This window comes from Lontra canadensis, unplaced genomic scaffold (assembly GCF_010015895.1).
Source record: "Lontra canadensis isolate GAN:19392208 unplaced genomic scaffold, GSC_riverotter_1.0 scaffold50, whole genome shotgun sequence".
In the NCBI taxonomy this organism is placed as follows: domain Eukaryota; kingdom Metazoa; phylum Chordata; class Mammalia; order Carnivora; family Mustelidae; genus Lontra; species Lontra canadensis.
In genome coordinates this window covers 10,415,737-10,437,666 of record NW_022631044.1, presented here as the reverse complement: position 1 = coordinate 10,437,666, position 21,930 = coordinate 10,415,737, and the positions used below count along the sequence as shown (strand labels likewise).

Below are 21,930 nucleotides of genomic sequence, written 5' to 3'. Positions count from 1 at the left end.
AAGCCTGCTTCTCCCTCTCTCACTCCCTATGCTTGTGTTCTCTTCTGCTCACTGTCTCTGTCAAATAAGTAAAATCTTTTTTAAAAATAAATAAAAAATAAAGTGACCTTTTCCTAACAATAGCTAGCCCCCAGAAGGTCCTGGAAACCTTGATTCCAAAATTCCTTAGAGACTTAACACTATCCCTAACCCCCTCAGAACTTGAAAGCATATAATCAGTCACTCCTCGTGACCCCAGTATAGCTCTCTCTGCCCATGGGTCCTGTCTTCATGCTTTAATAAAACCACCTTTTTGCACCAAAGATATCTCAAGAATTCTTTCTTGGCCATGGGCTCCTAACTCCAACCGTTTCTACATCACCATAGCCTTATTTCCTGCAATGTGGCTATCAGTGAAAGTATCAACCAAAAGGCAAGTAATGTCTTATCTCTCAGACCCCCCCTTTAAACCCTCCCTGAGACCCTCAAGGATCCCGAGATCATACTCTTGAGAACCACTAATGGAGCCAAATGAAAGTAAAGTTTTAATAAAAGGGTATATGAAATAAAAGACATCCTGACTGAAAAGAAGCAAGTAGAGGCACCTGGGTGGCTCAGTGGGTTAAAGCCTCTGCCTTCGGCTCAGGTCATGATCCCAGAATCCTGAGATTGAGCCCCTCATCAGGCTCCCTGCTCAGCGGTGAGCCTGCTTCCCCCTTTCTCTGCTGGCCTCTCTGCCTACTTGTGATCTCTGTCAAATAAATAAAATCTTGAAAGAAAGAAAGAAAGAAAGAAAGGAAGGAAGGAAGGAAGGAAGGAAGGAAGGAAGGAAGGAAGGAAGGAAGGAAGAAAGAAAGAAAGAAAGAAAGAAAGAAAGACAGAAAGAAAGAAAGAAAGAAAGAAAGAAAGAAGGAAAGAAAGAAAGAAAGAGAAAGGAAAGGAAAAGAAAAGAAAAGAAAAGAAAAGAAAAGAAAAGAAAAGAAAAGAAAAGAAAAGAAAAGAAAAGAAACGAGCAAGTAAAACAGATTTGAGAGTTAATTACATGGAGAAATAAATCCATGTATCTGTGGTCCATGATTTTCAGCAAAGGTGCCAAGACCAGTCAGTGGAGAACATCTTTTCTACCATGGCTGTTACAACAACGGGACAGCCTCATGCTAAAGAATGAGGCTGAACCTTACCTCACACTATGTACAAAAAATTTGACTCAAAGGCCTAAATATAAGAACCAAAACTATAAAACTCTTAGAAGAAAACAGGGTAAGCCTTGTGATTTTGGATTTAGCAATGGATTCTGGCAATCAACAGGACACCAAAGTACAAGCAACAGAAAAGATAGATAAATTGAACATCATTATTAAACATTTTTGTACAAGGACTTCTGGTGGCTCAGTCTGGCTAAACATCTGCCTTCCGCTCAGGTCATGATCTCAGGGTCCTGGGATCGAGTCCCACATCAGGCTCCCTGCTCAACAGGGAGCCTGCTTCTCCCTCTCCACTCCTACTCCCCCTGCTTGTGCTCTCTGTGAAATAAGTAAAATCCATGGGTTGGGGGGGACCTTTTGTGTTTCATGGGCTCCTGGGTGGCACAGTTAGTTGAGCAACTGACTCTTGATTTCCGCTCGGGTCCTGACCTCAGGGTCACCCAATGTCAGGCTCCACACTCAGTGGGGAGTCTGCCCAAGATTATTTTCTCCTTCTGCCCTTCCCCCTGCCTGCCCTCTCTCTCAAATAAATGAATCTTAACAACAACAACAACAAAAAAAGGTGCTTCAAAAGACACTATTGAGAAACTGAAGATAATGCACAATATGGATGAAAATATTTGCAAGTTCTATCTAATAAGGGACTTCTTTCTAAAATATATTAAAAACTCATACAAATAATAAAAAGACAAATAACAATTAAAAAGTAAGCAAAGGATCTGAAGGGTCATTTCCCCAAAAGAAATAAAACTACAATGAGATAGCACTTTAACCCAGTAGGAAGGCTAGAATACTCGAAATAACCAAATGTTTGCCTCTGTATTCCCATCCATTAAAAAAAAAAAAAAAAAAAAAATCACCAAAGGAACAAATATTGATTTGAAAACAAACAAACCAGTACTGGTGAGGATGTGGAGAAACTAGAAGCTTTACACTGCTGAGGGGAATATAAAATGGTGCAGCACTTTGGACAACAATCTGGCAGTTTTTGATAAAGTTAAATGCAGTGATTAGCTGACCTAATGATACCACTCCACGATACAGACCTAAGAGAAATGAAAACAAGTCAACAGAAAAACTTTTTTTTTTTTTTAAGATTTTATTTATTTATTTGACAGAGATCACAAGTAGGCAGAGAGGCAGGCAGAGAGAGGGGAAGCAGGCTCCCTGCTAAGCAGGGAGCCCGATTTGGGGCTCAATTCCCAGGACCCCAGGATCATGACCTGAGCTGAAGGCAGAGGCTTTAACCCACTGAGCCACCCAGGCTCCCCCAACAGAAAAACTTTTTACACAAACGTTCACAGAAGCATTATTCACAATATCAAAAAGAACCTAAATATTGATCAACTGATGAATGGCAAAACAAAATATGTTATAACCATACAAGGAAATAGTACTCAGCCATAAAAAGAATGAAGTACCGATTCATGCTCCAGCATGGATCAATCTTAAAAATGTTCTAAGTGATGGGCACCTGGCTCAGTGGTTTAAAGCCTCTGCCTTCAGCTCGGGTCATGATCCTGGGGTTCTGGGATCGAGCCCCACATCGGGCTCTCCGCTCGGCAGAGAGCCTGCTTCCCCCTCTCTGCCTACTTGATCTCTGTCAAATAAATAAAATCTTTTTTAAAAATGTGCTAAGTGAAAGAAATCGGTCACAAAAGACAATATAATTCCATTTCTATGAAATGTTCAAAATAGGCAAATACATAGAGAAAACAGACTGTTGCTTAAGGGTGGTAGGATGGAGGATTTTGAATGACAGCTGAAGGGTATAGAGATTCTTTTTGAGGTAATGAAAGTATTCTAAAATTGACAGTGATGATGGTTGCATAATTCTGTGAATACAGTGAATGAATACGTACAGTTGGGGCACCTGGGTGACTCAGTAAGTTAAACAGCCAACCCTTAATTTCCACTCAGGTCATGATCTCAGGGTCATGAGATCTACCCTGCAACAAGCACCATGCTCAGTGGGGGAATCTGCTGGAGATTCTCTCTCTCTCCCTCTGCCCCCTCCACCCCTTCCTCCCACCCCATTCACCCACACTCTTGCTCTCACACTCTCTCTAAAATAAATAAACCTTTAAAAATAATAAATAAAGGTGGCATTTCAAATCACTGGGCAAAAGATGCGAAGACCAATGAGTAACAGTTTGGAAAAGCTAATGTTAGATCCCACTTCATAACTTAGACCAAAATAAATTCTAGACATTAAAAATTTAACAAATCCATTAAAGCTAGAAAAAATTTAATCGAATATCTGATCTCAGAGTGAGAAAATCCTTTCTAAATAACAGACCATTCACTATTGTAATTCAGGAACCAATTATGTCCATACAAATAACACAATAATCCTTAATATCCAAAGTCTAGCAGAAACCAAGTAGTCTGAGACAGCAACTGTATCCTTTTTTCCCCTACTATATGGAATTTTGTTTTAATTATTTGTTTTATAGAGCGATAGACAGCAGAATGGCAGGCTGAGGGAGAGAGAGAAACAGGCTCTCCACCGAGCAGGGAGCCTGATGTGGGACTTGATCCCAAGACCCTGGGATCATGACCTGAGCTGAAGGCCAATGCTTACTGACTGAGCCACCAAGGTGCCCCTGGATTTTTTTTAAAATAGAACATCTAATGCAAATAAGCAAACAATCTCAAATACCACTGATGGAGTATATATTAGTACAATCTTTCTAGGTTTTCAGCAATCAGAAGCCTTAACATTTTTTACCTTTAGGCCTAGAACATGATCCAGATTTCTATACTCAAGGACATTTTCATTGCTTTTTGGTTCTGTGGAGAGGGGGGGTTAAGAGAAAAACACTAAGTATGTGTTATATTCAAAGACTACAAGTAGGATGCCATTAAATTTCGTTTGTAGACATAAGGATATGAGAAAATGCCCATTTAAAAAAAAACAAACAGCACATATGAACTCATTTTTATATATTCAGAGAAAATTAGCTGGAATGATCTATATGCCAGAATTTTAACAAAGTAATTATGTTTTATTGATGTGTGTCAGCATCTTTTTTAAAACTTCCTACGATGATCATATATATCACAACCGTAAGCACCAAGTAAGTGAAACAGGGAAAGCACTGGCCTATGTGAAAATTATAGAAATATCTATAGATATTACAGAAAAACAGGAGGCCACTGGTGACCTGTAACAATACAGTTTTTGGGCAAAAGCAGAAGCCAGATTTCAGAAGCTTCAGAACGTAAGACACTGGAGGAAAAGAGATAGCTTAAGAGTAAGGTCCTTGAGGAATACAAGAAAATAAACCAGAGACAACTCTTTGTGAAGTTTCAAGAAAGTCATACTATGTTTACTATTCTATAAAACTTTACTGAAATGACCATTTTTCCAAATCTAATCAGTTAAAAAAAAGTTGCTCAGAGATCGACTAAAATTTTATCAAATTTCCATGAAGCTTTCTCCAATCTTACCTAAACCTAAACTCCTCCCACTGCACTTCAGCTATTTTATGTTCTTATGGAATTTACCATTTTCTCTGTCCCTCCCTCCCCTCTCCCTCTCTCTCCCTCTCTCTCACATACATACACACACACACACACACACACACACACACAGTTTATCTTACACTGGCACTTTGTTAAGTGTTTTATGTATTGTATTATCTTACTACCTTAATTACACTTGACAGAGACTTTGTGAGGATTAAGTATCATCTCATTTCCAAGTAAGGAAGAAGGAATTAAGAGGTTAAGGAACTTAACCAAAGCCAGAGATCTAATAAATGACAGGAATAGCATTTTAATTCAGGTCTATCAGATTCCAAACATCAGTCTCTCAACTACCATTCTACTGCCTCATCTTTACTGGACTCCAACCTTCCTTAAGAGGAGAAATACACCTAAATGTATTTCTGTATCTACCACTGTGTCCAGCAAAATGCTTTACACATGTTAAACGTTAATGTATTTTTTATATATTGAATATTTAAATAAAGAGTGAAGATTTAAAAAAAAAAAAGTGAAGGTAAGACACACAAAATAATGTATTCAGTAAATAGAACATTAAGAAATAGTTTTCAAGGGGCGCCTGGGTCGCTCAGTGGGTTAAAGCCTCTGCCTTCAGCTCAGGTCATGATCCCAGGGTTCTGGGATCGAGCCCCACATCGGGCTCTCTGCTCGGCAGGGAGCCTGCTTTCCCTCTCTCTCTGCCTGCCTCTCTGCCTGTCATCTCTATCAAGTAAATAAATATTTAAAAAAAAATAGTTTTCAAAAAAAAATTAAAAAAAAGGTTTTCAACTTTCCAATTTGAGCCCACCAGAAAGGCTCCCATAAAGAGCGGGAGAGGAGGGCCATTCTGCCATCAACAAGACAGTGACTATCTAGAACACACCATCAACATTCACAAGTGCATCCACGGCATGAGCTTCAACAAGTCTAACTGCTGGGCACTCAGAGATCCAGAAGTTTGCCATGAGCATGAGAACTTTAGATGTGCACAGACACCAGGATCAACAAAGCTTTCCAGGCCAAAGTAATAAGGAATGTCGCATACCACATCCATGTACAAATGTCCAGAAAACATGAAAATTCACCAAACTAACTCTATACACTGGTTACCTATGTACCTGTCATCACTTTCAGAAATTACAGACAGGTCAATGTGGATGAGAACCAATCCCTGATTTCAAGTTATAAAACCATAAAAAAGTATTAAGTTTTCACTATAACATAATGTACTAGATATCCACATGTTTGCTGCCCAGAAACAATCTCACCTTCTTCATGGTCACAACATGCCAAATTTCTTTGTGGGAAATTTTTTTTTTTTTTTTTTTAGCTCTGAGATTTAGGTGGGATCAGCTTCGGGAACTGGGTTATGGTTAGTTTAAGGCAACTGAAGTCCACCCACTCCGAGCTCTACTTCAGGATTAAGTCCCATGACATGTAAGCCAATGATATATGAAATGCCATTCGCCATGAAGGTTTTGGAAAAAGCTTCCCTGTTCTTTATACAGGTTTCAAAGATTCTCTCTTTTCCTCTGTGTAGTACAAACATGATTTACAAACAGTGTGGTATAAAGATGGTGAAGTAGCTATTTCATGAGAAGTAGCTATACCATGAGAAGGGCCAAACTGAGGTCAAACCAAGGAAGTACAGAGAACAAGCCAAAAAGGAATGAAGTCTTGATAACGTTCTGAATTCATGGATTAAGAGTAGACCACACCCAAAGTCAGCACAAACCTCAACTACTTAGTGGAGTGCCTGGGTGGCTCAGTGGGTTAAGCCTCTGCCTTTGGCTCAGGTCATGATCCCAGGGTCCTGGGATCGAGCCCCACATCGGGCTCTCTGCTCGGCAGGGAGCCTGCTTTCCCTCTCTCTCTGCCTGCCTCTCTGCCTGCTTGTGATCTCTCTCTCTCTCTGTCAAATAAATAAAATCTTAAAAAAAAAAACCCAAAAACCTCAACTGCTTAGTTATAATTTAGGGGGTAAAATCCCTTTTCCACCAAAGGAGCTATTCTTCTCCTTCTGGTCCCTGCAACAGAGTCCTACCTGGTTCAAAAAGTAATTCCCCATCTCCCATTTTTAACACATGGGTGTAAATATCAAGGGATATTCACAAATTAAAACACAGACACACCCCTTGACAAAATTGGGGTTTTCTTTTTTTTAATCAGTGGAGTACCCTTTTATGAGTGGAGGTGGTAAGCAGAATGTCACAAAAGGATTGACAGTATATAAAATATCCAAGTAGATTCAGAAAGCAGGAAAACCCACCACATCCAGCCTACCCCTTGTCTTCTGTTCCATTACCCACCTACAGTGATCTTAAGATTTTTCACACATTTTAACAAGTACTGCTAGTATTACTAGTACATGCACTATGAAACTTAGTTAATATGACAGATGACTGCAACCACAGAATTTATAGTCTTGTAAAATGAAAAGACATAAAACAAGTAAACAAAAAGTAAATACCTAACTCTAAACTGTGGTAAGTGCTACAAAGGATAAGAATCAGAACTACTTCAGGGGTACGTGGCTGGCTCAGTCAGAGGAGCGTGAGACTCTTGATCGTGGGGACATGAGGTCTAGCCCCGCCCTGGGTGTGCATACACTTAAATTAAAAAAAAAAAAAAAAAAAGAACCAGAAATACTTTAGAATAGATGTTCAAGAAAGGCCTCCTTGAGAAAGTAACATTTAGGTTGAGACTTGAAGGCATAGTAAGGTGATAAATTCCAGGCATACATAAAGGCTCATCATTGCAGCAAATAACATCTGTGAGAGAAGCAAAGCAAGGAAATGAGGTTAGCAGTGGCTACATCACAAATTGTGGTAAACCATTCCACTCCCCTCATTCCCAACAACTATTCCAAGCAGTTAAAGGCCCAATTCAATCTTCCACCTTCCTTGAAACCTTGCCTAATCCACTTAAACCAGAATTAACCTCTCCATAGTTCCTTTGTCGGTTTTTCATGAATTTTCCAACTCCCATAGTGAAGCTTCTCAAAAAAAAAAAAAAAATTGCAAGCAAGCTTACTGGTGAAAAGTACACTGAGTAGAAAAAAGAACTAAATTCTAATCCTAACTTGGCTACTTAATAGCTATATAGCCTTGGCTAAATAATTCCATTTCTCATGAGTTTCTGAAGTTCAATGAACATATGTGAAATTACACAATGTTCAAATACCATCAGAAGAATTATCATCAGTGTTTTATATACAATTCAACACAGTATTCTAACTGCACAAGCACTGAAATACCATCTCCCATAATATGCACACATTACATGTAATACTTGAATAGTTTCAGCCTGTGTTGCCTTTTGAGCATGTATTATCATTAATGGTTCTCAAGCTTTTTTTTTTTTTTTAAAGATTTATTCACTTGAGAAAGAGAAAGAGAAAGAACAGAGGAGGAAAAGGCTGAGGGAGAAGGAGAAGCAGACTCCCCGCTGACCAGGGAACCCAATGCAGGACTTGATCCCAGGATCAGAAGATCATGTCCTGAGCCCACGGCAGATGCTTAACAATCTGATCAACCCAGGCACAAGCAGCTCACCCTGTTCTCCCCAAAAGAAACCTTACATAGAACTCCAATCTATAAAACAGATCAAAATGAGCTTTTCATTTTAAAAAAAGGGAGGAGGTTCTGAAGTCCCCTTCACTCCCTTCAAATAGAGACAATTCCATTCGGAGGAACAGTTTTTAAACCAGAGATCATTTCTGAAAATCCTGAAGAGCAAAGAATTAAGGACAAGACCCTGTGGCTTGCCACCAGTCAAGTCCCTCTAGAACGACAACAAAAATACATTTCATCTTCTCCACCAGGACATCAGATTCGATCACACTGATGTAATCAAAAAGGTCATACCTATAGTAGTATTTCCATGTTTTATCATACTGGTTTCTAAAGCAAAGAAAAAAATGACATTTGTTTAAGTTACTTTGTACCATGCCAATTTTTTTATCATTTCACTCTCTACTAAATGACTGGTACAGTAGTGAAAAGTTTCTCTTCTATTTCCCAAAATAAGGGAGGAAAAATAACCTAAGACAATACTTGGCAATTTCTGCTCCCCAGGAAACTTAGCTAAAGCTTCACAATCACACACAACCATAGCTCTATCACCTTCACTGGATGCAATATGCTCAGACCTCGAGATTTTAACTCTTAACACCACTAACAAAACTCTCACTATTCCTCACAAATCTAGAGATTAGATTCTCTCTTAATATATGATTTATCCTACAGGTTTGGGGACTCCTGTTAAAAGGGAAAATAGAAACAAGGTACCATTAGAATAGAACAACTTTCTGCTGACCACCATTATGCCACTCTACAAAGTGGGCCCACTATCCCCTTAATGATATTCTTTTTTTTTGTTTTGAAGTTTTGAACACAACTTCAAAATCCCTATCTGTCTTAGCATTTTCTTAAGTCTAAATTTATTCTGAGCTTATATTCTTATACTTCTACATTCATCATTAGGTACTGAGCCTTTCAGTAGTCAGAATATGGTTCATGAGTCTGGCAGCAAAATTACCCAGTATAAAAAATACTTATTTTCCTATTTTGTCTTATGGTGGTTCAGAACCAGCACATTGCTAGAATAGTCCCACAGACCTAGGAGTCAAACACTTTAAGACTATAAAGCCTATATACTGATGCTCTATTGTTAAGTTTTAGCGCAACTGTCAACTTCCCTTCCAGACATACTGTATGAGCTACTCAGTAATCTGACTTCACAGACCACGTTCAGGTAATATACAGACAATAACACAAAGAATTACAAAAACCCAAATGCCCATCAACAGAGGACTGGTTAAGTTACAGAAGGACCAAACAATGGAATACTACAATGAAGCCACTGGAAATTATAATGTAAGTGCAGAATAACATAAAAAGATGCCTACATCTTTTTGCCTACATAAAAATGATATAGAAATACAGAATAACATGTAATTAGCTTTTGGGGCACCTGGGTGGCTCAGTCAGTTAATCAGCTGCCTTCAGCTAAGGTGATGATCCCAGGATACTGGGATCAAGCCCGTCAAGCTCCCTGTTCAGCAGCAAAATCTGCTTCTCCTTCTCTCTCTGCCCCCCTCCCCATGCCCTCATGCATGTGCACTCTGTCTCACTCTCCCCCTCAAAATCTTTAAAAAAATAAATAAAACAATGTGTATAAGGAAAGCTATATATGAGGAAAGCAAAAACAACTTACGAGATATTTTATTAAAACAAGGACAATTTCTTTGATAAGCAGTTTCAGATATTCCTTTTTTTTTTTTTTTTTCTAATTACTTGATTTTTCTGGGGGAGAGGGAGGGGAAAGCAGGTTTCTTTTCCAGAAACAACAAAGCTACTTGCATTCTTTTGAAAAAGACTAAACATCCCGGTAGAGAAATAATTAACGAAAGGAGTTAAGCTTTCTCCTGCCACCAACACTACAGATGACACTTGCCCAACATGTTCCAAGAATTTAAGCCAGATTATAATGAAGTACTCAGTTTCTGGCTGAAGTATGCTATAGCTGATGATTATATCATATCTACTGCTTTTTATTATCTTATTCATGAATCACAAGGTATATGCTCCAATACAAGAAAGCTCGTCAAGGCACATTACTTGAATCAGAACTCTTTTGCTTGAACATTAACTCAAATGGTATGTATATGGGAGACAGCAACAAAGGAGCTCTAACTTCAGTGCTAGAAAACCACATGGTAATATCTTCCATATCTTTACGGAGCTTTCATGTCGACAGTTTCCACAAATCTGTCCCAAATCTCTTCTGCAAAGAGCCGCCTTTACTTCCTCAATGTTTCTGTTCCCTCCCACCAGCTTCCTAAAGCACCCGCTCTCCTTCAGCAGCTCACAGATACTTGGCCCTTCCGTTCAAACATTCTGACAGGAGAAATCTGACTGATCAAAAGCAGCCCCACCAATCCATCAGGTCAGGAGTCTATTTGGAATCCAATCAGCAATGGCTAGAGAAGTAGGTTCAAAAGCAACCTAAGTTTTCTAGAAGAGGTTACAGCTAGAGCAGGAAGAGAAACCAATCTGCAACAACTACATTAAGGGAAGTGCAAGAAGCCAGGTTTACACCACATCAATTGTCAATTAACATATTTGGAGAATTTTTTAACTCCTATGGAATTTGAGAAAAAAAAATATTAACAGGCGTTAATCACAGTAAGGAGCAAAAAGTCCAATTGTTTTCCTGGTATATAAAGTCCTAAATAAAAGTAATTTAGTCAAAGTTCATGTCATAGACACAAAGCTCACAGAATTTTGAGTTCAAGCCCCACACTGGGTACAGAGCTTATTTTAAAAAATATAGGTCATTATTGACTATAGGCCCAAGAATACTGATTTAACTAGGCAATCACATCCTTCTACAAAAATCTTTCCTTAACTAAAATGGTTACCTATTCTCTATAAGGCACTATATTAGGGGCTGGGAAAAGAAGAAAACAATGGCCCCTGAGTCTAAGGAATTCTTCACACAGCAAGGAAGACTAATGTTAATTAAAAAAAAAAAAAGAAAAGAAAAGAAAAAGGAGGGCTAAAGTGTACATATGTATCCTAAACTAAAGGATATTAGTTATTTTAAGAGAGGTTGAGAAAGATTTAAGAAGGCCTCACCAAAAAAGTGAGATATGAAGCTAGGAAAAGGAGTTTGAGTCAAATTGTGCTATGATATATGTCAGGTTAAGAAGTTAGAATTTTATTCTTCAAGTACTGAAGATTATGACAGTTTAAGCAGATAATATGATAATCATATGCTGTGTTTTAGACAGGCAACATTGCAGAAGAAGCTGCACAATATGAAACATTTTTTAAAGACCTATAATTAAAAACACCCAAATGAAAAAAAAAAAAAAAAAAAAAACACAGGAAAGCTAGTTTGGTCAGCACAGCATCCAACTCTTGATCTCAGGGTTGTGAATTTGAGCCCCACAATGGGTGCAGAGAGACCACATTTTTAAAAAAGGGGTGGGAGGCTCCTGGATGGCTCAGTGGGTTAAAGCCTCTGCCTCAGGCTCAGGTCATGATCCCAGAGTCCTGGGATCCAGCCGCGTAGGGCTCTCTGCTTGGCAGGGGGGCCTGCTTCCCTTCCTCTCTGCCTACTTGTGATCTCTGTCAAATAAATAAATAAAATCTTTACAAAGCAATAAAAACTTTTTTTAAATTTTTTTAAAAAGGGGGAAGGGGGCAGGAAAAAAGTGTATGCAGTGAATATGACCAACGGTTGCTACAGTTAATAAATGGGCAACTCTTGTAAGGTAATTACCCAAAACATTAAAACCTGAAAAGTTGAAAAAGAACACAGGCAATGTATTAAAAAATGCAAATAGCCAATAAAAATATGAATGTTTAGGGGCACCTGGGTGGCTCAGTTGTTAACCATCTGCCTTATGCTCAGGTCATGATCCCAGATTGAGTCCCACACATCGGGCTCCCCACTCGGCAGGAAGCCTGTTTCTCCCTCTCCCACTCCCACTCCCACTCCCCCTGCTTGTATTCCCGCTCTCACTGTGTCTGTCAAATAAATAAAATCTTAAAACAAAAAAAAAAAGTGTTCAAACTTACTATTAACTGGCTATTACAGTTTTTGCCAAAATAACACCTTTTCAAGGATAATATTCAGTACAAGTAAAGTGCCCACATTGTGCAGACAATACTTAAAGAGTGGAAATCAGTATATCTTTTCTGAACAGCAAGTAGACAATACAAACAAAAGTATGTTTATATTTCTGACACAGTGATAACCTCTAGAAATCTATCTAAAAAAACAGTAATGTAATTAAAAGATTTATACACAGGATGTTCATTTGTGGCATTATTTATAACATAAGAACTGAAAATAAACACAATAGGAAAATACTAAATTTCGTATAAAATGAAATACTATAGAAACAAAAAGTACATTTTCAAGAAAGGTTAGTAAGGAAAATGAGCAAACAAAACATTAGGCAAAACTAGTAACATTAAGCATTAGGTGAAGTTAGATATTAAACTACATATATCTCATTCTTAGAAATATAATTGTGTACCACAAATATTTCAAAGCATCAACAGGAATCATCACTGGATGATTAGATTTATAATTCTTAGTATCTCTATGAGCATATGCAACCTTTATAAATAAGAAAAAAATAAAGAGAAAGGTGGCTCCACTCCTTTAGCGAGGGTATGTCACACCTTGGTCAAGACACTATTGGAAAGTTTCTCTTTCTGAAAATACAAAAATTATTAATACACACTATCTACACATTGGGAATACTTCATCAGATATATAGACACTATCATTAAACATATAAGAAATGTTACCACGTTTCATGAATACAGTGCTAAAGTTCCTTGACAGTTATCACTGACAATGCCATGAAGTACTAGGCACTAAGTTATACCATAAAAATATACAAACTGAAATTATGCATACTACTTCAAATACTAATTGGTTAAGTGATACTTAACTAGATCACCAAGTAAATAATTCATAATTTGGCGCTTTGTGCTGTAAAATCATATTTCCAATTTTAGGAATCACTTCAAATTTTAGAATTATAGGTCAACCAAAAAATACTGTTACTAATGATTTAATTAGTGCCTATATACTTATAGTATCAAAAAAACTCTAGAAATGCATGGTTTATTAAAGGACTCATTGCTAACTATATTTAGATTCCATTCAGCTACTTAAGGACCACTGCTTTTAAATTCCTACTACAATTACAATGGCATTATGCCTGAAATTGTGAAAATACATAAAAATATACTAATATTTTATTCCGTCAATCAAAAACTATACTCACAATAATGTCTTACATTCAAACAGATCATCATAAAGTTTACACAGCATAGCATAACTTGTAAGAGCATGGCCTTTTTAGCCTGACCTGAGATTAAGTCCTGTTCAGATTCTGATTCCACCAAATATAGTCATGTGACTCTAAGCAAGTTATATAAACCCTAAATCTTGGTTCTCTTATCTGAAAAGGGTGACAGAGTACCTACCTCAAAGAGCTGATAAAGTACTCAACACAAGCTGCTCAATAAAGTATTCTGCTTTGAAAAATAATGCAAACAGAATTATTCTGCAAATACTGTTATCACAGCATCCTGAGTTCAAGTTTAGACAGGATTACTAACTAAGCAAGTGACAGGTGACCTTTATCTGGCAAACCACTTAGCCCCTCTGAGATTTAATTTCTTCAGCTCTAAAATTTAGATACCAATACTTGCTCCTGCCCATCTTCAAAGATAAGGAGGAGGGACAAATAAATTGTCTAATTTAAATGCTACAATTGGCAAACTGTAATTTACTAAACACACCCATAGAACAAAATCTATATTTAAAACCATTTTCATTCTCTCAGAGAAACTGACTTTACCAAGGCAAATAATGACCTCAATTTACTACTGAGATAGCTACCATGATGGCCCAAAGCATAACTTCACCTCCAACCTCTTCTCATCAACACCCAGAAATGGACTTAGTAAACTAGTTCACAAAAATAGCTAGAAAAGCTGCAAATATACAAATTCAACAGAATAAACACAGGAATATAAACTTAAAATTATTTCCTAAACTGAATGCAAACCCACAAACTGCAGTAAACAAATTAACTAAATACATTCCAAGCTTTCAAAATGTCCTTATTAAAAATAAAGCACTGAAGGGAAAAGAGAAACTTAAATGTTAGTATTTTGAGATTGGTTATTCTAACACTAAAGCCAAACATTATTTAGAAATATAAGTTTTAGGGTACCTGTCAAGACTATTTAAAAAGGGGATGTGGGGGTCCTTATTATGGGGTTCTTAGCCTGGTTCCTTGGACAGGCTGCAGTGGGGTCCTTAAACTGCAGGCAAAAGTGTGCTTTTAAACCTGTATGTTTCCATGGTAAGAGTTCACAGTTTCAAATTCTCAGCAGGACTAGAGGTATAAATGGTAGTATTAATTCTCTCACCAAAAACTGATGACAAACACAAGCTATTTATAATCTTTTGTTACCAACTTTTATTTTAACTAAATTATGGTCTGCCAGATTTTTAAATAAATATTTGAAGTCCCTACCATTATCAAACCCTCTGCGCATATCAGATATAAAGCAGTACTATCGGCATTAAGTCTACCCTTTCATTTAAAGCACAAAATTTTTACATTACACCAGTGCGTCCAGGCAGACTTTTAAGTTTCACCAGTGTTGGTAAATTTGATAAGAAATAGGTTTTTGGTAATTTTTTTTCCTTTTTTGGTTAAAATCTCATGGCGAGTTATACTGAGAGATGAGTTCTGAGCACATTATTTGGGGACTTTAACTCTGAATTTCTAATCAAGGATGAGTGGATGCTCATCTTTGCACAACCTCTGGGGGAATAAAGGTACAGACTTAAGAGTTATTGTGAGCAAGATTTTTTAAAAGATCTATAACCTACTTCAATTCAACAGGTTTTATTGCGTTCCAGCCATCAGGATTCCACCCAGTAAGGATAAACGTTACTATAATGAGATAAAGTAAGACCCTCTGTTCTCTAGAGACTTAAACTCTTATGTTTGGGATACAAGAACTGCAGGAAAAAAACTAAAAAAGAGAGAGAGAGAACAATTTTACAAATAGAGGGGGGAAAAAAAACTTATAATAGTCTGCTATAACCTACCAATAAAATTGTTGAAGTAATTTAGAAAAAAAAAAAAAAAAAGGAAGCATCATTATAAGGTTAGTGTTTAGGAAGCAGATTTTTAAACTGAGCTTTAAAGGAAATATTAAGAAATTGTCCTAAGTATTTTTAGAGCCCACTGACTTATAAACAAATAGGAAATCCTTATTTGTTCATTAAGACAAATTTCTTAGAGGGTCTGCATGGCCACATTTTGTGAACCTGGTTCCACTAACTGTATACAATTAAAGGTAATAAAAGCTAAATTCTACTTCAAGATTCTCTACGTTTCTAAGTTTCCATAAATCCACTGCATTTTTGACTGCTTCTAAACAAAGTTCTAGGGGTTTCCCAAATAATTCAATAAGAACTTTCATGTCTCTTTTCAAGAGATAATAAAGATGAACAAACTTTAGTTTCTTTAGATACTATATTAAAGGTAGTTTTCCTAATTGAGTTCAAAATAACTTAAAACTTCAAAATATTATTAAACCAGTTTTTCTTATATTGAAAGCAAAGATATGCTTTTCCTAATAAAACCATAATCACACAACTTATATGAGATATAAAACAATTTACTAAAGTACGAAGGGCTTCACCTACATAATCACCATATCATAAAACACCTGCACCAAAAGTAAAAGTATCTCAAAATAAATACAAATAACCTTAAAATTCTAGGAAAATTTAGAATAACACAAATATGGGAAAGTCCAGTCTAAATATGTGCAAAATCTGCTTCCACCTGTCAGAAAGTAAACTCACAGTTCAAAGTAAACTAGAACCATTCCATTTTTATTATTGCCTTGCGTTATTGAAGTAAAATTCAAACACAAAAAAATCAAAATTCAAATGCAAACAAGAGGATACATTTTACAAATCCACTGTCTTAATCATATTAGAAAAGAGGTAGTTTGGAAGTTTTTGGAAATAACAGAACACAAATCCAAAACCCACATAAGCGGTTTGTAAATGATCATTTTCTCAACAATCAAGTTTTTGTAAATTAACCTTTTATCTAATACACACCTCAACCAACTAGGCCTTTGGGCCCAGAAGTAGTGAACTTGCAACACAGCTTGTTTCTCTAGGATCAAATACTATCTTCTAAGAGTCGGAAATAAAAGAATCTGCCTTAAATATATATATACATACGTGTGTGTGTGTGTATGTATCAGTGTACGGTCGTTAATAATCAAAAGTATACGGAATAAGGCCTTTCCTTCCAGGAGACAGGCCATGACTATCCCGGGATGGTATCTGTAGTACAGTGCTCTCCTTAATAAAATTTACCATTAAAACGACGAATGGTACGCCAAGAAAAAACATCATTAACTTAAAAAAAAAAAAAATAGGTATGAAGGTTCCAATCATGACTATCATAGTTCATTTTCAGCTATTTCAGGACTGGCAGAAAGGCTTAATACACCCACACACCCCCAAGGGAGGGGAAAACCAGCAACCTCCTCCTAGGGAGTTTAATGAAAATTAGCAGGTAAAAGAGGCCTCCTCAGCAGCACGCTGAAAATCAAAGAGGGCGGCCGGAGGGCCGAAGGGTTCGGACTGCAGAGGAGAGCTACGTCCTCGGACCCCACCTCCCTTCACCTTCCCGGCAGGACGAAAAAGGCGAAGGCTCATTAGTGCCTTCGTTAATTGACACCTGTAATGAGGAAACTTTCCGAGAGGTAAGACCACCCAGGCCCGGCCTGGCCAGAGCTCCGGAACGGCCCCCTCTCGGGCGCCCAGGTAACCGGGCCGGGCTGGGCCCGAGGCGCCTCGGCGGCAGCGCCACCGCGCACCTTCCCGGGGCGCTAGGCCCGCAAGCCGCCCGTCTCGGCCGTCGCCTCCCGCAGGCCGCGGCAGCCCGGGTTGCTGCGCGGGGTCCCCAAACCATGCACCCCCACAGGCCGCCGCCGCGGCTACTTACTTTCATTTAACACCTCCACCAGGTCTGCGCAGTTCTCGCACATCGTTCGGCCGCCGCCCCCCCCCTCCCCCGCTTCGGATCGCACTGACTGATCCCGACCGGCGGGGGGGAGGGGAGAGAGGCGGAGGAGGGGGCCGGCCGGCCGGCGGGGCGGGGAGGCGACGAGGGCGGGCGGCGGCGGGGACGGGGCGGAGAGCAGGAGTATGGGGGAGGGGGCCGGCGGTCCCCCGAGCGGGCGGGGGAGAGGAGGGGGGCGAGGGGAGGTGCGCAGGCCGGAGGGGCGCGGAGGCGCCGGCGGCGGGGAAGGAGGGGGAAGGACGGGGGGAGGGGAAAGGGAAGGAGGGGGCGGGTGGGGAGAGAAGCAGCAGAGTCACTTCACCGACCAGACGCCGCGGCCACCGCTGACGCCGCCGCCATTTTAATAGAGCGTTCGGGCTGCGCTCGGCTCTTTCCGCCCGAGCGAAGGGGCCGACAAGAAACGCCTCCCGCCCTCTCTTCGCCTCCCGCCCTCCCTCCGCACACACGCCGCACGCTCCACACCCCGCCGCGGCCGGCTGGCCGCCCTCCCTTTCCTCTTCCGTCCGGCCTCCCCGCCCTCGGTCCACCCACTCCGCGCGCTCGCCCACCCCGCCCAGCCCGGATCTCTGTCAGCGGCCGGAAGGGAAACACGAAGCGAGCGCGGCTGCGGGGGGGAGTCCGGGTGAGTAGGAGAAGATGGCGGAGACACCGAGAGGCCCGCGATTGCGCGGCGTCGCCCACGGCGGCCCACTCCGCGGGCTTTGAGGCCTAGCGAGTGCCGGGTCACTCGCGCCGCCCTGTTCCCCGCCCTTGCGCTTCGCCATTTTTCCTTCGGGCCCCCGAAGAGGGATTGGCGGCGATTTCTCCCTCCCCGCTCTCGGGTTTTGGGGATGAGGGAGGCACGGTGCACAGGGGAGCCGGGCTGGAGCGACGCTGTCCCCCAAGTTGGGGCACACGGTCCTCTCCCCGCGGGGCTTTGTGAGAATGGAACAGCCCACGGGCGGCGTAACCTGCATCCGTGTTGATCGCTACCCTCGACTCTGTAAGACTCATCCGTCCTCCCGCAGTAAGACACCTTGATGTGACTAGAAATGGCGGAGTGAAGAGCGTTCACATGGCATCTCCTCCCATTTACGCGAGAGGGCCCTGCACCAATTGCCCGTCTACGGCTCTTCACCTGAAATAGCTCTTCTGCTTCTCAGCGAAGAGCAGATCGCCAGGGTATTAAGATAGGGGCAAAACAAAGAACAGGTGTAGGAAAGGGGACGCCCAGCTGAAGTTGGTTAACAACTAGTTAGCATTAGGAAAATATTTCCTCATACCCTCACTGATTCCTATATCCAGTACATTTTATAGAGATGTGACTGAATAGTCCAAAAGGGAGTGTACGTAATCTTAGAACTATAACCGGAGCAGCTATTCAGACCCTGTAGTAATTCTTTTATAGGTTTTATCGAGGTCCCGTCCCAGCGTCTTCCCATGCTAGGACCCCATTGCCGGTGTTCTTTGCCTTTCTGCTGCTCCAACTTGATGGTATAAAGTTTCTGCCCACCTGTTCTCCAGTGCTCCATATGAGCAGGTGATCCGTCGGAGCTGTAGAGAGAATTCTGCCATCATCTTCCTTTCCCATATTTACTATAAAACTTGGGTTTCTGCAGACTTGACTTTAATCCTTGGCCATCCAGCATCCGTTCCCACCCACCCGTCTTCCCTGCCAACAGGGACGCTTTCCAAACCCAATTTTTGTTTTATTTTTCAGGTGGCATTTAGAGACTTGGAACTCCGGAAGGAAAGCCCCAAGGAATATTTGTTACTGGTTTAAAACAGTCATGGTAGGGCTGAACCTGTGTTTGAGTCCTTGCCAGTGAAATGTGAGCAGAAATCTGCAGAGTGGATCTTTTGGCAAGAATTGCCCATTACTAATAAAAAAGGGACAAATTCAGTAGTCATCACCCTTATCCCTTCTTTCTGCCTGAAACATGGTCTTGATTTACAAAGTAATACAGCATCTGTTGTCTAGTTTTTGTTTCTGTTTTTTACAATGAAACCACAAATAGGATAAAAGCGAACTATACAGTTGATAGTGCAGAAAATTAAGATGTGGGTCTCTAATACATCCTAGAGCAGCAGTTCCCCATGCCCCCTAGTTATGTTTGTCCCATTTTCTTTAAGCCACTCTTAGGTTTCCATTACTTGTGGCCAAACACATTTCTGATACAGAAAGTGAGGACAAACTATTAACGTACATGTGGAGAGTACTTCTAGGATGTATTGAAGACACAGTCTGATCTTCAAAGAAAATTTTTTTTTAATAATTGCTTCCTAGTTGTGGGTTTGTTTGTTTGTTTGTTTTCCCCTTTACAAAGTTACGTTAGATGATACTTGATTTCGTATTCTTTGAGGAGAGCCTGGGTGGCACAGTCATTTGGCATCTGACTTGGTTTCAGCTAGGCTCATGATCACTGGGTTGTGAGATGGAGCCCTTTACCAGGCTCTGGGCTTAGTGTGGAGTCTGTGAGATTCTCTCTGCCCCTGCCATTTGTGTTCACTTGCTCTTTAAAATCTTTAAAAGAATAAAATGCTTTGAGAATCTAGAGTATTATTGTCATAAATGATCATTGCTTTTACCATAAAGGGCCAGAAAGTAAGTATTATAGGCTTTATAGGCACCCCAGCTTTCTATTACAACTACTTAGCTCTATTAAAAACAACCATAGATGGGGCACCTGGGTGGCTCAGTTGTTAAGCGTCTGTCTTTGGCTCAGGTTATGATCCCAGGGTCCTAGGATCAAGCCCCATTTAGGCTCGAGTAGGGAGCCTGCTTTTCCCTCTCCTGGCTCCCCAGCTCATGGTCTCTCTCGCTATCTCTCAAACTCTTTTTTAAAGGGCGGGGCGGGTTCCTGGGTGGCCCAGTTGGTTAAGCATCTGCCTTCAGCTCAGGTTATGATCTCTGCGTCCTGGGATCAAGCCGCCCTTCAGACTCTGCTTGGTGGGAAGTCTGTTCCCACTCGCTCTCCCCTTCCCCCAAATAAAATCTTAAAAAAAAAAAAAAAAAAGGAGGGTAGCACCTGGGTGGCTCAGTAAGCTGAGTGTGGACTCTTGATTTCCAGTCAGGTCATGATCTCAGAGTTGTGGGACAGAGCCCAAGATCAGGCTCTATGCTCAGCAGGGAGACTGCTTGAGATTCTTTCCCTCTGCCCCTCGTCGCACAGGTGTGTTCTCTCTTTAATAAGTAAATAGTGTGATGAAGCAGAATCTCTGCTAAAATATCCCTAGATTCTTATAAATAAGAATTTCTGAACCAGTAATCAATAATCACTATACACCTTCAATAGCTAAAAGATTATTTTTAATATTTTATATACATGTCACTATCTAGTGGTAGAATCATGCTTTGAGTAAAATTATATAATCTATGAAATTTCTAATTCTTGAATTTGTAATACATGTCATATATTCCTAGTTGTTTACCTGAAAACCAGCCTCAAGTAAACGACTATGGAAAACTAATACTGCCAGTGAAATTATTTGCTCTTCTTAGCATTCTGGTTGTTATTATTGAACATAGGGTTTTTTCTCAAGTTTGGACTTAAAGCTTAATAATTACTATCAGAAGCCAGAATTATTGCAGAATTTACTCTTGACCCTTATACCCATACTTGGCAGTGTTTTGTGGAAATTAGGGCCCTTATTAGAAGGAAAATATGCTGTTTTATTCTTTCCACAGTACCCAGCCCAATTCTGTATATAAGCTCAGCAAACTACTGTTTGGTTCTTAACTTGCTAGAGTGTTTATTTTTAGAAATAAATTGGATTATATCACTTTTCTGCCTAAAACCCTTGACTATTTCCTGTCGCATTTACATATTTATTTAAGGTATCTCTACACTCAATGTGGGGCTTGAACTCACGACCCTGAGATCAAGAGTCCCATGCTCTTACTACTAAGCCAGCCAGAAACCCTCTTCCTATTGCATTTAGAATAAACTCTACTTGGGGGCATGCCTGAGTGTCTCAGAGAATTAAGTATCTGCCTTCACCTCAGGTCATGATCCCAGGGGTCCTGGGATCAAGCCTTGAATTGGGCTCCCTGTTCAGTGGGGAGCCTGCTTCTCCCTCTCCCTCTGCCTCCTGCTCCCCCTACTTGTGTGCTCACACACTCTCTCTCCTTATCAAAATAAATAAAACCTTAAAAAAAAAATAGAATATTATAGTACTCTATCCATTTCTTTCATAGTTCTTACTAATCTCTAGAATTACTTTATTTCTGTTTATTTGTATTGGGGACACATTGGACTGCAAGTAAACAATTTTTGAATTAAGAATGGCTAAACGGTTAAGCGACTTCCTTCGGCTTGGGTCATGGTTCCAGGGTCTTGGGATCAAGACCTTCATTGGGCTCCCTGCTCAGCGGAGAGCCTACTTCTCTCTTTCCTTCTGCCTGCCGCTCTTACTTGTGCTGTCTCTCTCTCTGTCAAATCAATAAATAAAATTTTTTAAAAATGACCTAAACAACAACTTATTTTTCTCTTGTAACAAACAAGCAGTAGTTAGTCCAGTCCAGGGTTGGTACAGTGGCTCAAAGATACGGACCCAAGTTCTTTCTTCCTTTCATTTCACTGTCTAAATATTGGCTTGTCACTTCCTAGT

General features: G+C 40.1%; 1 protein-coding gene across 5 annotated transcripts in view; it reads right to left on the bottom strand.

The window, feature by feature from the left end:
* USP34 (ubiquitin specific peptidase 34) overlaps nucleotides 1-18,345 on the bottom strand; it is a 241,823-nt gene extending 223,478 nt beyond the window's left edge. Inside the window, exon 1 of one of the 5 annotated variants that reach the window (XR_004384586.1) lies at nucleotides 17,263-17,411. Coding sequence is in view for 4 of the 5 variants with exons in the window: in XM_032873840.1 (XP_032729731.1) it covers nucleotides 18,291-18,333 (43 nt within the window). In the remaining variant the exon portion in view is untranslated. Of the gene's footprint in view, nucleotides 1-17,262; nucleotides 17,630-18,290 lie in introns of those variants that run through there. The other 4 variants (XM_032873840.1, XM_032873843.1, XM_032873842.1 and 1 more) reach the window with 4 other exon arrangements.
* Nucleotides 18,346-21,930: the final 3,585 nt, after the last annotated feature.